General features: G+C 41.0%; 1 protein-coding gene across 1 annotated transcript in view; it reads left to right on the top strand.

The window, feature by feature from the left end:
• ush2a (Usher syndrome 2A (autosomal recessive, mild)) overlaps nucleotides 1–18406 on the top strand; it is a 196771-nt gene that overhangs the window by 129332 nt on the left and 49033 nt on the right. The window contains exons 62-66 of the mRNA XM_073463862.1: nucleotides 7353–7576; nucleotides 8769–9108; nucleotides 11247–11444; nucleotides 11545–11699; nucleotides 17265–17463. Of these exons, the coding sequence (XP_073319963.1) occupies nucleotides 7353–7576; nucleotides 8769–9108; nucleotides 11247–11444; nucleotides 11545–11699; nucleotides 17265–17463 (1116 nt within the window). The remainder of the gene's footprint in view (nucleotides 1–7352; nucleotides 7577–8768; nucleotides 9109–11246; nucleotides 11445–11544; nucleotides 11700–17264; nucleotides 17464–18406) is intronic.

Here is an 18406-nt window from a genome sequence, read left to right as displayed (position 1 = left end):
TGTTAATGTATTTATGATGATGGCTTTTCTATTAGGTTTGCTTTAATGACTGGCAAGAATAAAACCAGAGGCTGTCAGGAGCACAGCGATGAGGACAGTCTGCTGTGGCGTCTGTGTGTGTGTGTGTGTGTGTGTGTGTGCTTTATTTGCCTTTGTGGTACTCTTGATGTTGTTAATGTAACACATTGTGGATATATTAAGAGTAAACACTGAACGTTTTTAATGTAATGTATTTTAGATAGTGTCAGAAACACTAACAGACTTTCTGTTGAACCAGTTCATTTGGCTCATAGCTTTCCAAACTTAACTTATAGTGTTTAATGCAGCTGAAATTTACACTGTATTTGCGCTGACACAAAAGAGTGAAGAGTGAAGAGTGAGCCAAAATATTGAAATCAGTGATTTGTGCAAATGTTCCTCTTTGAATTCTCTCAATTTCTTGTTGACAAGAAAAACTGAGTGACCTGATGCCTCCTTCTGTCACAATTGCCTCGACTTGTCTCACGTTTTCTGCAAAAAGTTGCACTTGAAAAACAGGAAGTTCTCCCCACTGGAGATTTACCCAAGGCTTGGACGCATTTATACATCCATATATGAGCGAGAGGGTCATCGTGTGGTTAGCTAGAACGTCTCTGGCTAGAACGAGTTGGTAGAGGCAGAATAGAGTGAAATGCATGTAAGGTGACCTTTTGAGGTAAATGAATCTGTTTTGGAGTCTCCATGTCAGTGTGCTGTTGAACATGTTTTCCTCATTTAACAATGTTACATCTCTATAATGGATAAAAATGTTTATGTATCTGTAATTGGTAAAAAGGGTTATTTCCATAGTCATGTTTTTCATCCATCCTAAACTATTGGTATACATGTCTCTTGCTGAGTGCATAGATAAGTGAAATGTCATTTGTGTACAAACAAAACACACATACTACAAAATACAATATGTTATGTTCTTTATTATGCAGTAGCAACATCTTCTAATTGTTTTTTCTCCTGTTTAATCTCTTTGTCAAACACTTCCTCGTTCTTCATCTCAGTCCCTCGCTCTCTCGTGTCTCTCTCTCACTGACACTTTAAACACACACGTGAACAGCTGCTTGCTGTGTCTCAGTTTTTAGTGAATCCCTGTAGAGTGGTGAAAATATAACTGCCACCAAAGCATTTACCTAAGCTCAGCACACACACACACACACAGGCGCACACACACACTTAAACGCACAACTCAAGACACACAGAAAGATACACGTACAAGTACACACAATGTCACACACATGCCCAGCTGGTAATGTTGTTGAGATAAAAAAAAAAGACGTCAGAAAGACAAGAGGACAACCAGTCAGCTGGGAAAAGAGTAGGCGTGTATGTGTGTGTCTTTGATTATGTGTGTGCTTGCTGGCCCAACATCCACATGTGTGTGTCCACAGGGGAACACTGTGCACTGTGTGAGAAAGTCAATCCACTGTGATTTCATCTCTCGACATGACATATAGTCTGGCCCCTCTGGAGCACAAAGTGCGCGCGTGCACCCAAACACAAACACACACACTCCTTCCTGTAGTGTGCGTGTGTACTAGAGCCTACCTGTACTGGATTTTTGAGGATGATACTATTTATAAAGAGTTTGATGAGAGCTGATGTTGTTTTTTTCTTTTTTTCTTTTTTTCTTTACACGTAACAACAAACATTTTAAAGTTGTGACCAAGATAATAAGCTGGACATCATTGAAAATTGTTAGTGGACAAGCCTTAATCGTGAAGATAAAATACATCTTTTATTATCCTTCATTTGCAGCTACCTTTGTACTTGCATTACATTACATCTCAAATGCATCCCAGAAAGTTAAAACCCTGAGAAATGAAGGAACATGACTAAACATAACTTGATTAAAAACTTTAATTAGAGATGTTCCGATACCATTTTTTCCTTCCCGATAGGGATTCTGATACCTTGGCTTTGGATATGGGCCGATACCGAGTACCGATCCGATACCAGTGCGTGTTACAAAAAGAAAGGAAGAAGAAGAAGATCTTATTTTCTTTTAGCAGCTGTGTATATACTACTAACCCTGCAGAGAATGATTGCCATACAACATTCTTTATTATCTATTTTGACAGTCAGTCATAACCGAAAAAGAGCAAATAAAGAAACCTGGGAATACATAATTCCTTTAAAAACTGTTAAAGTGCAGCCACTTTTTAAATAGAACAGTTTAAAACAATAGTGCAACAGCGACTTAAATAAATCGAGGAATAAATAATTCCCTTAAAACTTACTCACGGAACTCGTTTGCTTGCAGCACCACACTGTGAAGGGCAAATGTTGACAGCGATACTGTGTCCACCCAGTGTGCAGACTCAGCAAAGACATGGGCCACACGTCGGCGGTCCAAATGTCAGTAGTAAAGCTGATTGCCTGCACGTCTTTCAGCCTACATGAAATGTATTCCCTCACTGTCTCATAAAGTTTGGGAAGAGCAGTTTCGTCGTGCTCTTTCGTGTGATGTGTCTTCAAATGCTTTATAAGTTTGCTGGTGGTGAAATTGGCAACACTCGTGCCACCCTCGAAATTACAGCCTTGCATACTGAACATGTCGCTGTTTTACTGGTGGGGTTATCCCGAGTAAAATATTGCCGAATAGCTGACATGTTGCTAGCTCCGTCTTGACTCATGTGAAATCAACTTGTTCTGCAAACAGTAGTTGCCAGGGGCAGCGCAGCACAACTTCCTGTGTTGGCTTTTAAAGCAGCGAAGAAGAATTGGATTTCTGGCGTGTAATGTTAAGCAGAGCTAACAGAGCTGACTGGGAGGTAGCAGGGTCCCGTTTCTAAATTACATGGTATCAGATCGTGATCTCAGATCATAGACTCACGTACTCGCCGATTCCTGCATTTTCGGCAGTAGTGACGGCCTTATTCGATACTGGTGTCATTTGTTTTCATTGTTTTAATTGAGAAACCCCAAGAGAAAGAAATTACATACTGTGCTTTTAAACACAAGTGGAAAAAAGCATTTTCAAACTTAGTGTTTATGTTGTGCAATTTTTTGTAACTTGTTGGCCACTTTATATGCAAATGCAACACTAAAATCATCCAGTACATCAGCTCATTTATTCTTGGTCTTTTCTGTGTATGATTGAGTGCGTGTGTGCACATGTGTGTGCCACTAGTCTGTCTATGAAAGCTGCTTTACTGTGCATGTGTGTATGCTGGTTTGCACGCACACAGTCTGTGTATGTGTGCACTTGATCTGCACTTTGTGCCGAACCCCTTGTAATATATGCAGGTATTTAAAAGTGTTTGGTTTGTTTAAAGTTGTGGAGGGGTTTTGGTCTCCTAGAGAGCTCGGATAACCCTAATCCACAACACACATTTTTATCAGTAGTTCATTGGCAGGGCTAAATATTGACTTATCATTAAGTGGAATGACTGAAACCCTAATAATAATTCACGTTGTCTAAGCACCTTGTGTTGACGCAGCGCTCCCGACGCTATTAACGAATGTATGCAAATCCAACGTAAATCTGAAGATTAGGGCTGAAGCATTCTGCAATGCAAGAGAGAAAACAAGAGGTGTGTAATAAAATGGTGTCAGCACATGCACACACACACACGCAGCTTATACAGAAAACAGGAGGTGTGTGTTTCTAAACGTTAACACGAATGTACAAGCATGTCACACTCATACACAGATAACGCTTACAAAGACAGGGATTGGATTTCTGCTGAATGGGTGATAATACAATAGTGAAGTTTAGCTACAGAACAGTAAACAAACGATGTAGACCTATGAACTGAGTGGATGCAGAGAGAGAGCTGGAAAGAGCCATAGTGGAGTGAACAGCAGGAAGATGTGAGAATGATGAGAAAAGTGAGAAAAGTGAGAGAGGAACAAGTAGAGTCACCGTGAAGAGAAATGTAGGAAGGATGAAGAGTTTGATATAAAAAAAATTAAAAAAGGAATTGAAATAAAGCATTGAGGAGAGATAAAAAATAAGAGAATGTTGGACCAAGTACCAAGCTAGATAGAGAAGACTTAGACAGTGATGGAGATTGGGAGATATAGGTAGAATATAGAGGAATGATTAGAGAAGTCCTGAACCTGAGCTCAAATGTGATAAATTTGGCATTTCTGAGAGTCATAAAAAGCATTGGAGAGAGAAGAGATGTGCAGAGAGTACCAACACAACCATGTTGGACACTGCATGGAAACACAGTTGGGCTGCTAGAAAGTGAATGAAGGGGAGGCAAATGAGTAAGTAATCGTGGAGGGCCCGGTGTCCGGATGGAGGGGAGGAGTAGAGGTGAGGATGCCGAGAGGACGAGGGATGAGTGGAGAGGAGCTATTTTGGAAAAGTGTTGAGCTGTTTATTTGCGCGTCATTGAAGCTGAAGTAAGGCGCTGGGGGAATTGGCCACCAAGCCCCCGCTCTGCAACAGCTGCCGCTGCTAAGTGAGTTACTAGCCGTCAGACTGCCTTTATGTCACACAATCACACGCACATACACATGCATTTTCCTGTCACATGTTGTCTATGATGGATGCGGTGAGGATATAATGCACTGCAACAGCACAGGAGAAAATATGTGGGGTTCTCCGCTTTTGGCCTTTAAGTGAAGTGATTGCTTAAATTAACAGCATTTCACAAAGAGTGAGCGCTGATTAGGTTGTTAAACAATAAGTTATTTATCACTCCACAACTAGCTGCAGCCCCATTAAAGGGCGAGGCCATGATACAAAGCAATGACTTAGTGTTTAATGTCTGCTGTCAAATAAAATGGGCAACACAGCTGGGGGTAGATAGTGCCACAGATCAGCATGTCATCAACTGTTAGGATAAATTTGCTAAATAGCTCATGAAAGTTAGATTATTTTAACTCTAAACTAAATAATCACAGAAGACGGAGGGGTCCTTATGATATTTCAGTCTGATTCCAAATGAGAAGCTTTTACTTTTGCACTCTCTCATTAAAATACGATTTGTCCTTTTTCCATCAGCACAGTTATGGTATTTTAGTTGAGCCGTGCCGTGCCATGCCATGCTCATTTGTATTTCCAGGGCATCCTCACAGCAGGGGGTTACTTTGCTGACTCAGTATCATAGCAGGACAATATTATTGCCTTAATCCATTGCAAGGCCAGAGCTTGACAGTCCCCGCCCTCAACTAAGCTAAGACGTCAGAGTAACTAGATTGGCTCAACTCGCGTTATTAGGAGGGCCACTGGAGAGAAGGCGCCATGTTTACTCTGTGTCTGACCTACCCATAATAAATGCACACAAGCGTCAGTTTTCCTGAGCTTCTCTCGAATGTTGTGGTATTAAATTTGTATAATGCATGTACATCAAATGGGAACAAGTTTATTTAGTTTGTATAGCACTTGATGGGGAGGCACCCCAGTGACTTAGGGGTTAATGAATCTCAACGTCTTAGGTGCAAATCTAGGCTTTGTTCTCACACTATGTCATAAGGTCCACTCTGTGTAATACCACTTTCAAAATTAGCTTATACATAGTTTTTCTAAAGTAGGCGATTAACTCCTTTCCCATTGCCAGTAGAGAAGTTTGCCGGTTTGTTTGTTTTTTTGCGAAAGCAGCATTGAGGCCAGTGACAATATTACGGGCGTGACTTTTTTTTTAGATCTTTTACTTCAGTCTCCCTTTCAAACTAAACGCAGGCTTAATGATGTACAACAGTGATTCCCAAAGTGTGGGCCGTGGCCCCCTGGTGGGCCGCGAAGGTACTGCAGGTAGGCCGCGAGAGGTCATTTTCTATTTTGTAATTAAGTTTTAAGTTACCATTAAATATTTATGGTTAAATATTTTAATTTAAAAAAGTAATCACAACTAATAAAACAAAAACATGTGATTTAAATTACGTGTTATTCTTCATTTATCTGACCTATTTATGAGCCGGAACGTATCTTACATTTCATTATTGACGGGGGAATTGTAATTGAATTTGTGTGTTGATCAGAGTTGTTGGGTGGGCCGCAAGAGATTTTCAGATTTTAAAGTGGGCCACGGCACTCTGAAGTTTGGGAACCCCTGATGTACAATATACTTGCTGCTTCAACAAAGACACCAGCATCCTTCACTCCAACATGTGTCATAGCATCATGCTGGAACCATGTTTCCATCACTGCCCATCAGAGCTGGAGCCGATAAACAACTGTGACTACTGCAGAGCCATTTGACCTGGGAATGAATGTCTTTTGTACTCTTTCCCATTGAAGACAAAAGCCAGATGAAAGTGGCTTTTCCAGATTCTGTAGACCAAAACATTATTTCCCCTTCAAGAATGATTCTTAGGGCACCACAACAGTTTTTTAATTTGTCAATCATTCTCAAGCTCTTTGGATTTAAAATATGAAGAGCTGCAGAATGCATGGTTGAAATTTGATATTCAGCTGCAAAACATTTACAGGGAAATGGAGTGATAGCATGTATTTTAAATGTCACCTTGCTGCTGAAGGTGAAGTGGTGGCAGAAAGACATCACCTATCACTGTCAGAGATGGCAGCTCTCAGAAAAAACACACTTCCTCTCCCCCCTGCACTCTTTCCGACGGCATAGGCTGAATATTACTGCTGAAGAAATGAATACAGGAGAGGAAAAGAGGCATGCAGGGGAGGAGAAGAGGGAGGGAAGAGGATAGGAGGAAGTATATAAGAGTTGATAAGAGAAGATGCACATTAATATTCAAAGCAGCCTAAATACTGTTTATGTGCAGATGGGAAAAGACGGATTGAAGAGGGGACGAAAATTGAGTTTTGGAAGAGTAGAGGAGAGACAGTGCAGTAGAGTACAGCAAGGAGAGACAGGAGAAAAGACAGAAATGGTATGAAGGTGTTAACGGAGGAAAGGCAGTATAAGAGAATGAGTATCATTAGAGGATGCCCTGCTTACAGTAGATATGGAGAAGCCGAGGAGGACAAGAAGAGGTGATGAGGAAAACAATAGAAAGGCCAATATTCTTTGTATCAGAGGGACACATACAGGGAATTTAGATACCACTGTTAAAAATAGAAGTAAAACCACAGCATGAAAATATTAAAGATGGTGCCAGCCCACAGAGGCTATGTGAGTAATGTCACTGTCCTTGGCGATTCATAAAGAAATTAAGAATGCAGTTAAATAAACCAATATAATTCTGAGCATATTCTTGAATAATATGGGTATTTGCAGCAAAATATGATTTCAGAAACTTAAAACTGATTCATTAGAGACAAAACTTGTTTGTTTTATTCTGTGTATAAACAGTAGAAGGTGTTCCATAAAATGAAATTAGCTGTTACAGTTAGTTTTAAAATGAAAACATATATAAAACAATAATATGATGTATATTTCTTTTGTTCGTAGGTTTCGTCTGCTGTGGTCAGGAGTATATAAACTCTTCAACCTCTCTTTGCTGTGTGGGCAATGACGGATATCCCTCAATGCAGCCTGCTGGCAATGCCACAGTGACATTGCAATGCTGTGGGTCAAAAGTCATACGTCAGGATGAGGAATGCTGCAATGGGATTGGCTATGATCCCCGACGACACGTGTGTGCTGACCAGCCCACACCCGGCCTGTTAATACAGGTGTGTTTGTATGTGAGAGAATGTGTGAGACGTGTACATCAGCATGTGTGTCTGTGTTTACTTAATGAATGTCTATACCATGTTGTGTTAACTTAACTTACCATGAATGAGGAAATCTGAAACACACTTTTCTATGAATGAAGTTATAAACTGTCATTTTGTTTCTGTATGTTAAGTTAAAAATTGTTTCTGTAGCTTTCTGGCACTTTGTCATCTTCATGTCTGCTGGATGTTTTAAAAGCAGGGCATCTCCTAGTGGTCTGTTCATCGGCAGCCACATCTCTAATAATGGGAGCATTGTTATTGCACAATTGAACACATATTTGCAGCTTGTTTATGATCAGTCTGGTAACAGATATTTTAAGGCTGTATGTTACTCATTTTAATTGTCATTTTAATTAGTCTGTTTCTTGTATTTCTTGCATACTATTCCAGTATAGTGCATATTAATAGAGGGGACGTCATAGCACTTTTTCTCATTCTTCACAGAATTCAGAGGAAAAGTGTCGTAGATTAAAAAAAAATAAAGAAAACTTTATTCACCATATGCACAGAAAGACAAAGTCAAAGATATCAATTGAAACCCAACTTTACATATGACTGCTATGTCAGTAAATTGTGACAATTAATTAACAATAAATTAACAATAAATTCTCAAGCGACTTCAACGCTTCAAAAAAAAGATCTGGTGCTTTCACGTTTAGTGGACACCAGTGGTTAGATATAACTTCTCTCTGTCTCTCTGTTCCTCTCAGTCTCTCTCTCATACTCACATTCATTGTCGTTGGGGACAGGGCCATCTTCCATCTATCAACTAGGGTCATGTGACATTTGTGTGTTTCTAAGTCAGCATGAGACAGGCACATACACACACACACACACACACACACACACACACGGACAAAGAGTAGGAATGCTCATTAGCCTTAATGATGTCATTAAGGACCATGCATACCACACACAAACACTTACATTGTGAATGTATATGAGAGAAGCTTCAGAGTATATATAATTCTCACTAACAATATATAAGACAACAGTAAACTTCTATTAGATAAGAAACAAATCACAAAGAGAAAAAGATTTTAAACCTTATAGTATCCCTTTTTCTCTCCTTGTCTCTTACTATTTATCTGCTATTCCCCTCCACTCTCTCACTCTTTGTCCGTCTCTCCCTTGTTTCTCTCTGCAGCACCAGTGTTTGCAGGGCGCTGTGTGTCCCATATCTGCAGCATCCACAGCTTACTGTGGCGCCTGTGACCTCGATCCATCTATGACCGCCTGCACATGGGTCCTGTCTGCGCACACACACCCTGACACACCGTACACAACATACTCACCTTCCCTCAACACCACACATGAAACCCTCACTACGGGCCTCTCTACACGAACAAACAAAAGTGAGAACACTTACAAAATGGCAGACACATACAGTTACACACACACTGAGAACCTGCAATTCGAGGGAAGCCTGTGTCCATCGCATGAGGAGGTGGTGTACAGCGGGGATGCCAACAGATACACCTATACAGGTATGAGTGCATTCAGTGGAAAAACAGACTGGTATTTAGAAGAATTACTCAACTAGTTCTCTTCCATAGTAATTAGCATAGTTTCTTTTAAGCATTTCTGTATACTTTTCTTGATTTGTTTGCTGAGTTTCTTTGGTGACAAGCTTTTTTTACCAAGGGGACAATAACTACATTTCTTGCAAATTTTTTGCCATCTCTTAGAAGCAAATTTACCTGTTTAATGATCCATCTTTAAAAAAACAAATTAGTATCCTTCAATGCCTTCTGTCCATGTCACCAAGTGCTGATTGATCAGTCATGTTTTTCAGCCTCCTTTTACCACCACTGCTCTTCACTGTACGCTTCAAAGTAGACTTATGAGCATTTCCAAACTAAAATTTTACTTTCTTGCATGTCAATTAGTGTTCTGAACAGTTCAGCAGATTAAACACCTGCTTCTTCCCTTGGTATGAAGTCTAACATGCTCTTGTAGTCAAAGTATGATCACAGTTCTGATGTCTAACGTCAGTAGCATTACCTTTCAGCTCAATTAAAGTTTACTTTTAGCAGATTTCAATCTCATAATCTTTTCTCTTGTGTCAGCATGCCTCTGTATACCTTAATTATTTGAGTTTTGAACATTTTGATCATTCATATTGTATTTGTATCCCTGCTCCCAAACTGTGACTATGCTGGAAATTAGGACGCTCTCTCTCTTTCGTCCTCCGAGCCATTAGTATGAAGAAGAGCTAATGCAGAATAACGCCATCTGTGAAACACGCTGCTCATAGAAATTTTAAGCCTGCAGAAACCAATTCTGCATTTACTCTAAATGTGTCAGCCGCTGCAATCAGCGGGCTTCAGAGACAGATGCCCTTCTACACACTCACACAAACACACAGACACACACACCAAGGCAGCTGTTGCGGTGCACATAGATAGCTGTAACGTGGTGACGCTCTCCGTGCTGTACACTTGTGTGTCATTAAAACTTAGAGATGGGCGTTTAAATGCCATTTCAACATTCTCTACTATTTATCAGCCCAAAGGGAGTTGGAGTGTGTGTGTGTGTGTGTCGGTGTTTGTGGGCGTGTGTGTCCGGATTTTCAGTCTGTCCACACATTATTTATCTGGGTAGTTACGTCTGTTTAATCAAGACTAATTGTGGTTGTGGATGTGATGTACGTGTATGGATGGTTGTGCACTAATAATTACATGTGTTTCGTGTGTGTTAGTGTCCAGTTAGTTGCTATTTAAGTGTGCCTCTGTAGTGAATGTGGTTCTGTGTATGGGTTTCTTTTGCTTTGTGTGTGTGTGTGTGTGTGTGTGTGTGTGTGTGTGTGTGCGTGTGTGTGTGTGTGTGGGGCATGGGGCGGTTAGGATAAGAGTTTCTAGGCAATGCTGTGACACCATCTGGGCAGAGGCACATAAAGCTGTCGCCACCCACCATACACCAGATGTTTCTCATGCACACATACGCACACACACACACAGTCACACACGCAGGGTATCATGCTATACTTCTCTGGGGAAAAAATGTAAGGTGGCTCACACACAGATAGCTCCACATGTGCAGTAAGTTGCTATAAATAAATATATACTGTATTGTCCACACCCAGTTGACATCTATACTCTGTTTTTTAGGCACGTGTCGATGCACACATTGATAGTTTTCTTTACATGTATGTCACTGTGTGTTTTTTCTGATTTAGTTTTCAGAGTAGTAAAGACAAGAGTCCCAGACTGGCGGTTAAAACGTGTTCTCATTTACAGCAGCAGTCCCTTAACACTCCTAAAAAAAAATGCACATGTGTGTATGAGTGTGTGCAGGTGCATCTGTATGTACTGTATATATGCTCCTGTATGTACACCGCACCAGAAGGATTGTCACAGCCTGTTTCCCAGCATGCTTCAGTCACTTCAGTGTTTAAAACTATGCACCTTATGTCACAAAAGGATACTACAAAAAAAACAGGAAATCAACAAACCAAAAAACCGAAAGCATGACAACAAATGTTGCAGTGATGGTAAATAATGAATTCACCAATGTGTTGACAATCTTACTAACATTTGTTCTTTATTTTCTTGCACCCATCCTCAATTAATATCTCCTTTGCTCCTTTTCTTCTGTCCCTCCTACCTTCCTTACTCTCTACTAGACTCAGACCTGGAGCCCTTCACCACTTACGAGTACAGAGTGAGGGGCTGGAACAGCTTTGGACGAGGCTCCAGTCACGTTACGACAGCGACCACCAGTGAGGACAAACCATGGGGGGTGGCGCCGCCCCGTTGGAGCCGCTTAGGTGAAAGAGATGACATCATCCAGCTGCAATGGCAACCACCCGCCAGGCCTAATGGTTTGTATCACTAAATGGCCCTTTCTCTGTAGATGTTGTTCAAGATGTCCTATACAGTATCTTATCTTAATATTGACAAGCACCTTTTCTACTTTACTAGGTGACATCACCCACTACGTTATACTGCGGGATGGACAAGAGCGTTACCGTGGGGATGAAAACACTTTCACTGATGTGGGTGGGATCAGGCCTTTCCAGGAATATAGTTACCAGCTGAGGGTCTGTAACCGGGCTGGTTGTACTGACAGCACACAGGTAAGACTGTTCATTCATTTGTCTTTGTGTCAGTTTGTCTCATCAAAGTCACATTTTCTATGTTGTATCATTGTGTTCAGTAACTCATTAGTAGCTTATGCTCACCTGTCGCGATATAAAAGACATATGTAACGTGACAAATAAAATGAGTCTGCATCAGTATTAAAGTTACTGAAGTTTAAAGGAGTCTGACGTTCAGGGTTTGCTGCAAGTTTGCAAATGCATTGAACAGGGCTAGCATGTCTATTCTTAAAGCTTGAAATCTCAGCAGTAGTAGATAATTGGTCACTGGAACTGATGAACAACACTTGTGATGCTCCATTGGCACGTTGTAGTTATTGTTCAAAAATACATTAAAATATCACTGACTGCACCTTCACTTGCAAAGGAAATATCTGTTCTCACAGTTTCCAAAACTGTACTCTGTTGTAGCACCCCATTTGATAAAGACATTACCCCCCTGTATGATTATCTAATGGCTGCTCTAAAGATGGACTGAGCTTCACTGAACTAAGCACCACTTTACGCTGTAGTTCAGTTCAGTCCTTTAATTTAGGATGAAGACTTAAAGTTGTGTTGGTGTGTGTGCATGTGTGTGTGACACAGAGAGAGAGAAATCAGAGAGAACATTGTTTGAGAGAAAATTCTTATGTTTGTGTATTTCTCACCCTCTTCTGCCCCATGATGTACCTAATTAATACATTTGCACTAATAGTTGACAGTGTGCTAGAGCTGCTTTTGCTACTCGGACTCATCTCTTATTCTCCTACGCACCTGTGTGAATACAAGTGTGCAAAGATCACAGTTCCTTTTTTGTTCTGTCAAGGAGAAATTGCCTGTAAATGCAACCCCCTGCTTCACATTGGGTAAATCACAACAACCACCTTGCAGCGTTGGTCCTCTGCAGTTGGCCGCTCATCTGATCCATTGTTTGGCCGGTGGCCTTTCAGCGAAAGGACCTTTTACCCTCCTGTAAAACCCCCCCTCAGATACTGATTTCTGAACATTGTTTACATCGATATTCAGGTGCTCAGTTGTTCTGCAAGTGATATTTAAAAAAAGATCCAAACTTGTGTCTGACCTTTGTTGTTAAGAAATGACTGTGTGGGATGTTTCCACACTGTGTGAACTCTGTACTGTTCCCATGTCGGAACAAGTTTTTATTTAGCCGTGTTTCCGCTCCCTCCCTGTATGCGAGGCTCTGGATTTGCTGAGTCTACCTGATATTTTGTGATAGCGTCCATAATAGCTTCACACAGAACTCCCCCTGCTATCTCTCTGGCTGTAGCCGAGCTGATATCACCACAACAATTAATTTCTCCGGCTTAGGGGTGATGAAAGCTCACGTTGAAAACTGTCTTTCTGGCTTTTTTTTTTAAAGCTAATTTAACATCTCATTATTTTGATGAGCACATTCTTACGTAAAGACGAAGTATGTAGATGTGTCACTGGAGGGAGGGAGGTGGAGGTACAGTTGGTTGAACTGGTTGTGAAGGGTTGATAGGTAAATAGGTGATGGATGGATTATGGAATATATTAAATGGATGCTAGGAATAATGATGGCATTGATGAAATAGGAATGGATGGATATAGGACAGGTATAAAGGAGGAGGAAGGAGTAGTAAATAGTTGGAGAGATGAAGATAGAGAGAAAAAGAATGTGTCAACATTTGTGAGAGTTTTGCACATTTATCTGGATAGTTTGTGTTTTAAGCACACATTTTTCAATTCTTGTAACTGTTTTACACTGATACCATGTGCTAGTATTATTGCCATTTGTCAGACCTGCTTTGTCAATGACATTCGTCTGTCTGTCTCCCATACCCTTAAAGTCAATGCGTATGAGGGGGTATACCCATGATAAGGCTGTCACTTGTTAGTAGCCAGCAATCTGTGATTATGTTAACATTAATGTTGTAACTTTTTAGCAGCAAGAATAGCCAGATCCATTCAAAGGGTGCAGCCCAGGTTAAGTGGGTGAACCCTGAGAGATCAGTCATATAGTCTTACAGCCATGCCTGTGGAGCTCAGAGACATGCAATAATCGCCCGACGCTGGAAGCTTCTTCATTATTGAGGGATGGTTAAGAACTTGAACATGACTATTGGTGAGACTGAGAATTAACTGAGCTCTAAGCTGATAAATCCCCTTTCTCCCTGTTTATTATAAGTCAACATGTCAGCAACAATATGTTAGAATTAATTAATGAAACATAAATACTGATAGCAGCACCGTTATTTCAGTACTGACAAAACAGGAACTGGTACCAATTTACCCCCAAATTCCACCAAATCCGTGTTCGGTCCGTCTTCGATCCGCCTTGGCAGCGTGTACTTCCACTGGCTCTGCTGCGCTGCGTATACACTCCGTTGCAGCTCCTGCAGTCCAGACCTTTCCTCAGCAGATACACAAGGCTTCTATTTTTGCCAGATGCTGGAGCATGGCGCATCAATTCAGCCGAATTCAGCACAGAGCAGACAGGAAGTCAGACACCGAAACAGCATCAAAACATGCGGTTAATTTTCAGAATTAAAAAAGTCCTCCCTTCTTCTAATGCTTCGGTTGGAAACACAACTTTCGTCTGTTTGTTGTTGTGTTTATAACACATACGTGTATAATTGCGATCGTGCGTGATTCTTTAATTACCGCAGAGAACTCCTCAGTCTCGCCACTCCAGCTGTCCGGCAGTGCTGCACTCAAAACGTAGCAGGTGGGTGTTGACGGACGAGGGAGCATGGAGCGAAACTCCACACATGTAACCAGTGGAATTCTGGAGTTAGATCCGGCCCTCAGTATCCAACCCCAGGCATGTGGTCTTTGCCCACAAAAGCTTTCAGGTCGGTGTCAGTATAAATATCTAAAATGTGCATTTTATATCATAAAGGATAAAGAATAAAGGATGATGCACATGATGCGCCAGCTTGACCTCTCATAGCAAAAACATTTCTCTTCCAAGATCAACCCGGCTGGAAACTTGCACTCTTCTGGAAACTACATGACCAACAGGAGAACTCTGTATACATGCACACACCCTCCTAAAGCCTTACGCAGTTACACTACAAACTCAATCTCTGTCTTCCATGTTCTCTCTGTCTGCCCCCCTCTCTCACACACACACAGATACATATGTTCACACAAACCAGCACACACACTCCCAGCAGAAGGTGGAAAGGGAGTGAGTTGGATTAGTTTGTACACCGGTGAAAATTGGCCAAACAGTCCCAATTATGGGATAACTTGGGCTAACCTAATACACCACCGCAATTACCTGGCATCAGCCCCCTCACACACACACATAAACACACAGGCACAGACAAACCAACACAGGCACACACAATGCACACCTGCTGTGACAACAGAAGGTGCTGATCTAATACGGTTGGTCACTTAGAGAGGGAGGAAGAGCGATTGGTCCTCCTCTGTCTCTGAATCCTTCTGTCCTGTTCTCTCTGCTCTCCGTCTTCTGTCATTCCCCTGATCTTAACGCCACACTCTTCGTTTCTTTCTTAACCTCTCTCATCCTCACTCCTTCCCACTGTCCGAACACCAGTTTCTCTTCTACAACAGCTGTCATCTGGTGCCCAGCACCCCCGCCCCTTCTCTCCTTTTCTATACATCTCTCACAATCCCATTTCTCCCCGTCCCAACAAGTTTTCATTTCTACAGTATGTATACAGAAATAAAGAATATAGTGTCTGTAGTATGTAGTCTATAGTAAATTATAGTGAGGCATCCTTTCATGTGAGCAGCTTTTTAAGTTGTCCACAGAAGTTTATTATGTTTAGTGCACACTTACGTACAGTCAGTGGTTACATGGCTTTTGTATTTTCTTTACATTTGAGCAAAATCTTGACAGACATCTGAGTTAACGGCACACTGAAGCACTCACTGATGGATACTCCACTTTCCCTGCATCTTCCTTATCTTCTTCTTCTTCTCAGCCTCCTTTGCTATTTCCTCTCTTCCGCCTCGTTGTGTTTGCGTGTGTATACCTGCACGCACCTGTGTGTGCGTGTCTATGTGTGTGCACGTGCGCGTGTGTCTCCTTAGTTGTAGTAGCAGTGTTCTAATTGCATAGCACTGTGTGGGACAGGTGGGGGAAGTGCTAGTGACAGTCTATTAAGGCAGGATATCCCTGTTGCCATTAGCAGCAGATTGCCCTGTGATTCTGTGGTCTCCACATTCACCCAGCATTCACAGGGGCCCACAGATACTACACTAGGAATTTACAATAGGATGGTCACTCACAACACTGTACTGAAAGGCAATAATTTGTATAACTGTGGATTGCTTACTGATTTGTAATGTTTTCTCTTTTTGATTACCCATTATGGTGATATTGATTGGAACCCACACATCTGATCATAATCAAAGTGCTTATTGCAGGTTGTATTGCGGTCGCTGATCAGTTGTCAGTTGTTATTTCTTAGAGATTACTATGCTTAAAAAGGTGCTTGCTTTGGGTAATTTCTTGTTACTGTTTGCCTGCACTGATGTAATTTTAGCCCATATGGTTGATTGTAAAGTTGTAAAATATCCTGCCGTCCTCTTTGTCAGTGTGTGATAACCACATTTGAGGGGTTATCGGCAAAAATGTGTGTACATCAGCCGATATACTGATATAGAATTTTTTACTCCCTAATATGAGTATTGGCATATTCACGTTTGATTTTGATCATCTGATTTTATCCGACGTAGGATTGCAACTAAAAATTATTTTCATTATCTATTGATCTGCCATTTATTTGCAGGATAAATTGATTAATCATTCAGTCCATAAAATGTGAAAAAACGAATTTTTCAAATTCTTCTGTCCAACAAACGGTATAAAAAGCCAAAGACTCTTCATTTACTATAATAAATGACAAAGAAAAGTAGCAAGTCCTTACATTTAAGAAGCTGGAAGTAGCAAATGTCCTACATTTTTGCTTGAAAAAATACTGCAATGATTTGTGGATTATCAAAATAGCCGGCAATTAATCTACTAATCATTGCAACTCGTCAACCTCCAGGTCAGCTAGTTCAGGGATTAAAACGTGTGTACATGCTATAGTCTGCAGACTGTATATATAGTTAGACATGTTAAAATATGGTAATAAAATACTACAGCTCATTGTGGCACTACCTGTATCTATAGAATTGTTTTTTTCTGTACAGTAATGCTGATTGTTTGATAGTTGTTGTTGTTTAGTCTTTATTTGTTCCCTTTTTTCGTCTGTATTTGGCCGGAGGTTGGAACATACAGAAGTGCTGCTGTCCACATTTTCACCCTCTTTCTGTTTTATTTTTGTGGAAATAAATTAAATCACCAGCAAATGTCTTTCTCTGTTGTCAACATGGTCTTTATTGCCTCAGAAGAAGAAGCCCTGAATTTGGATGCATTTTTTTTATTGGGTTGTGATCGTGTTAATTACATTCATAAATGATCACAGCAGAAATCCATCTGTTATCCCCATTTTTTACATTCTGTAAAATATCAGAAATGTGTTGTGTTTTATATTTCTTATGTGTGTGTTTGTGCGTGTGTTTTCATCTGTATCTGTGTGTGTGTACATGTGTGTTCAGGTGGTGGCAGTGACAGTCCAGGGCATCCCAGAGGGCGTGCAGCCTCCAGTGGTAACAGCTTCAAGCCCCTCCTCCCTTCATGTGAGCTGGTCTGAACCAACTCGTCCAAGTGGAGTCATACAGCGGTACCACCTGAACCTAACAGGTGTCGGAACCATATTTACACACAACGATGGGCCCAGAAATTATACTGTGACTGGTGAGATTCTCAGATTATCCAATGCCTCACTTTTCCTTCGATGTTTTACCTTTTCTGTCTCTCATTTTACTTTTTCTCTTCCTCCTGTAGCCTCCTAGTTTCCCTTCCATTCTGTATCCCTTACTTGTCTCTTTCCTTCCCTTTCTCTTCACTTCCTCTCACTCCTTTACTTTGACACCTCTAAATCATGTCCTTTCTCCTTTTTCTTCCCATCACCTGTCCTCTTCTCCTCTCCCGCCCCTCTCTACTCCTCTGCTGGTTTCTGGAAGCCATCTAATGACTGAATTTACACCTGATTCCCGCCACTCTCTCTCGGCCCCGCCCCTTTCACAGACACAAACACACGCACGTGAACACACATAGAAGAAACAAAAATATAAGCACATTAACACACTTAAACATAGTAGGCAGGCACGCATGTTCAGGCTTATATACCTAGAAACACAAATGCAAAAAAACATTAATATAAGTACAAGAGCACACCAAAAATAGTGTGCGAGACCCGATGCACTAACAAAACACTCAAACTAAACACACAGACAAACAGAAGTGTTGGCTTGTCTCAATATTGTAGATCTTCGCAGGAATGCGGTGGTGTCAGGATTGGGTGATTTGTGGGTCTTGTTTTATCCACCCTGAGGAGGAGCTGTGTTGCTGGCCCTCTGCCATCAGTCACAACACACACACTCACTTACACATGCAGACACAAACACCTGCATAAAGCATTACAAAGCAAACGTTTGTTGTCTGTATAAAAACATAATTTTGAAGACACAAATACCAGCAGAACACAGTAGACATACTTTCCTACTTCTGTAATTGGAGTAGTTAAACTAACGTGTTTTAAAGCTGATTTGGTTTTTATGTATTGCACATGAATTTGTAAGAATCGCGTAATGACGATCTTTCAAAGCCCAAATTCAGTGGCATTTCCCTTCACAGC

The sequence above is a fragment of the Pagrus major genome, chromosome 4 (genome assembly GCF_040436345.1).
Source record: "Pagrus major chromosome 4, Pma_NU_1.0".
In the NCBI taxonomy this organism is placed as follows: Eukaryota; Metazoa; Chordata; class Actinopteri; order Spariformes; family Sparidae; genus Pagrus; species Pagrus major.
Note: the sequence above shows the minus strand (reverse complement) of the source record. Positions and strands in the feature narration are given on the sequence as shown.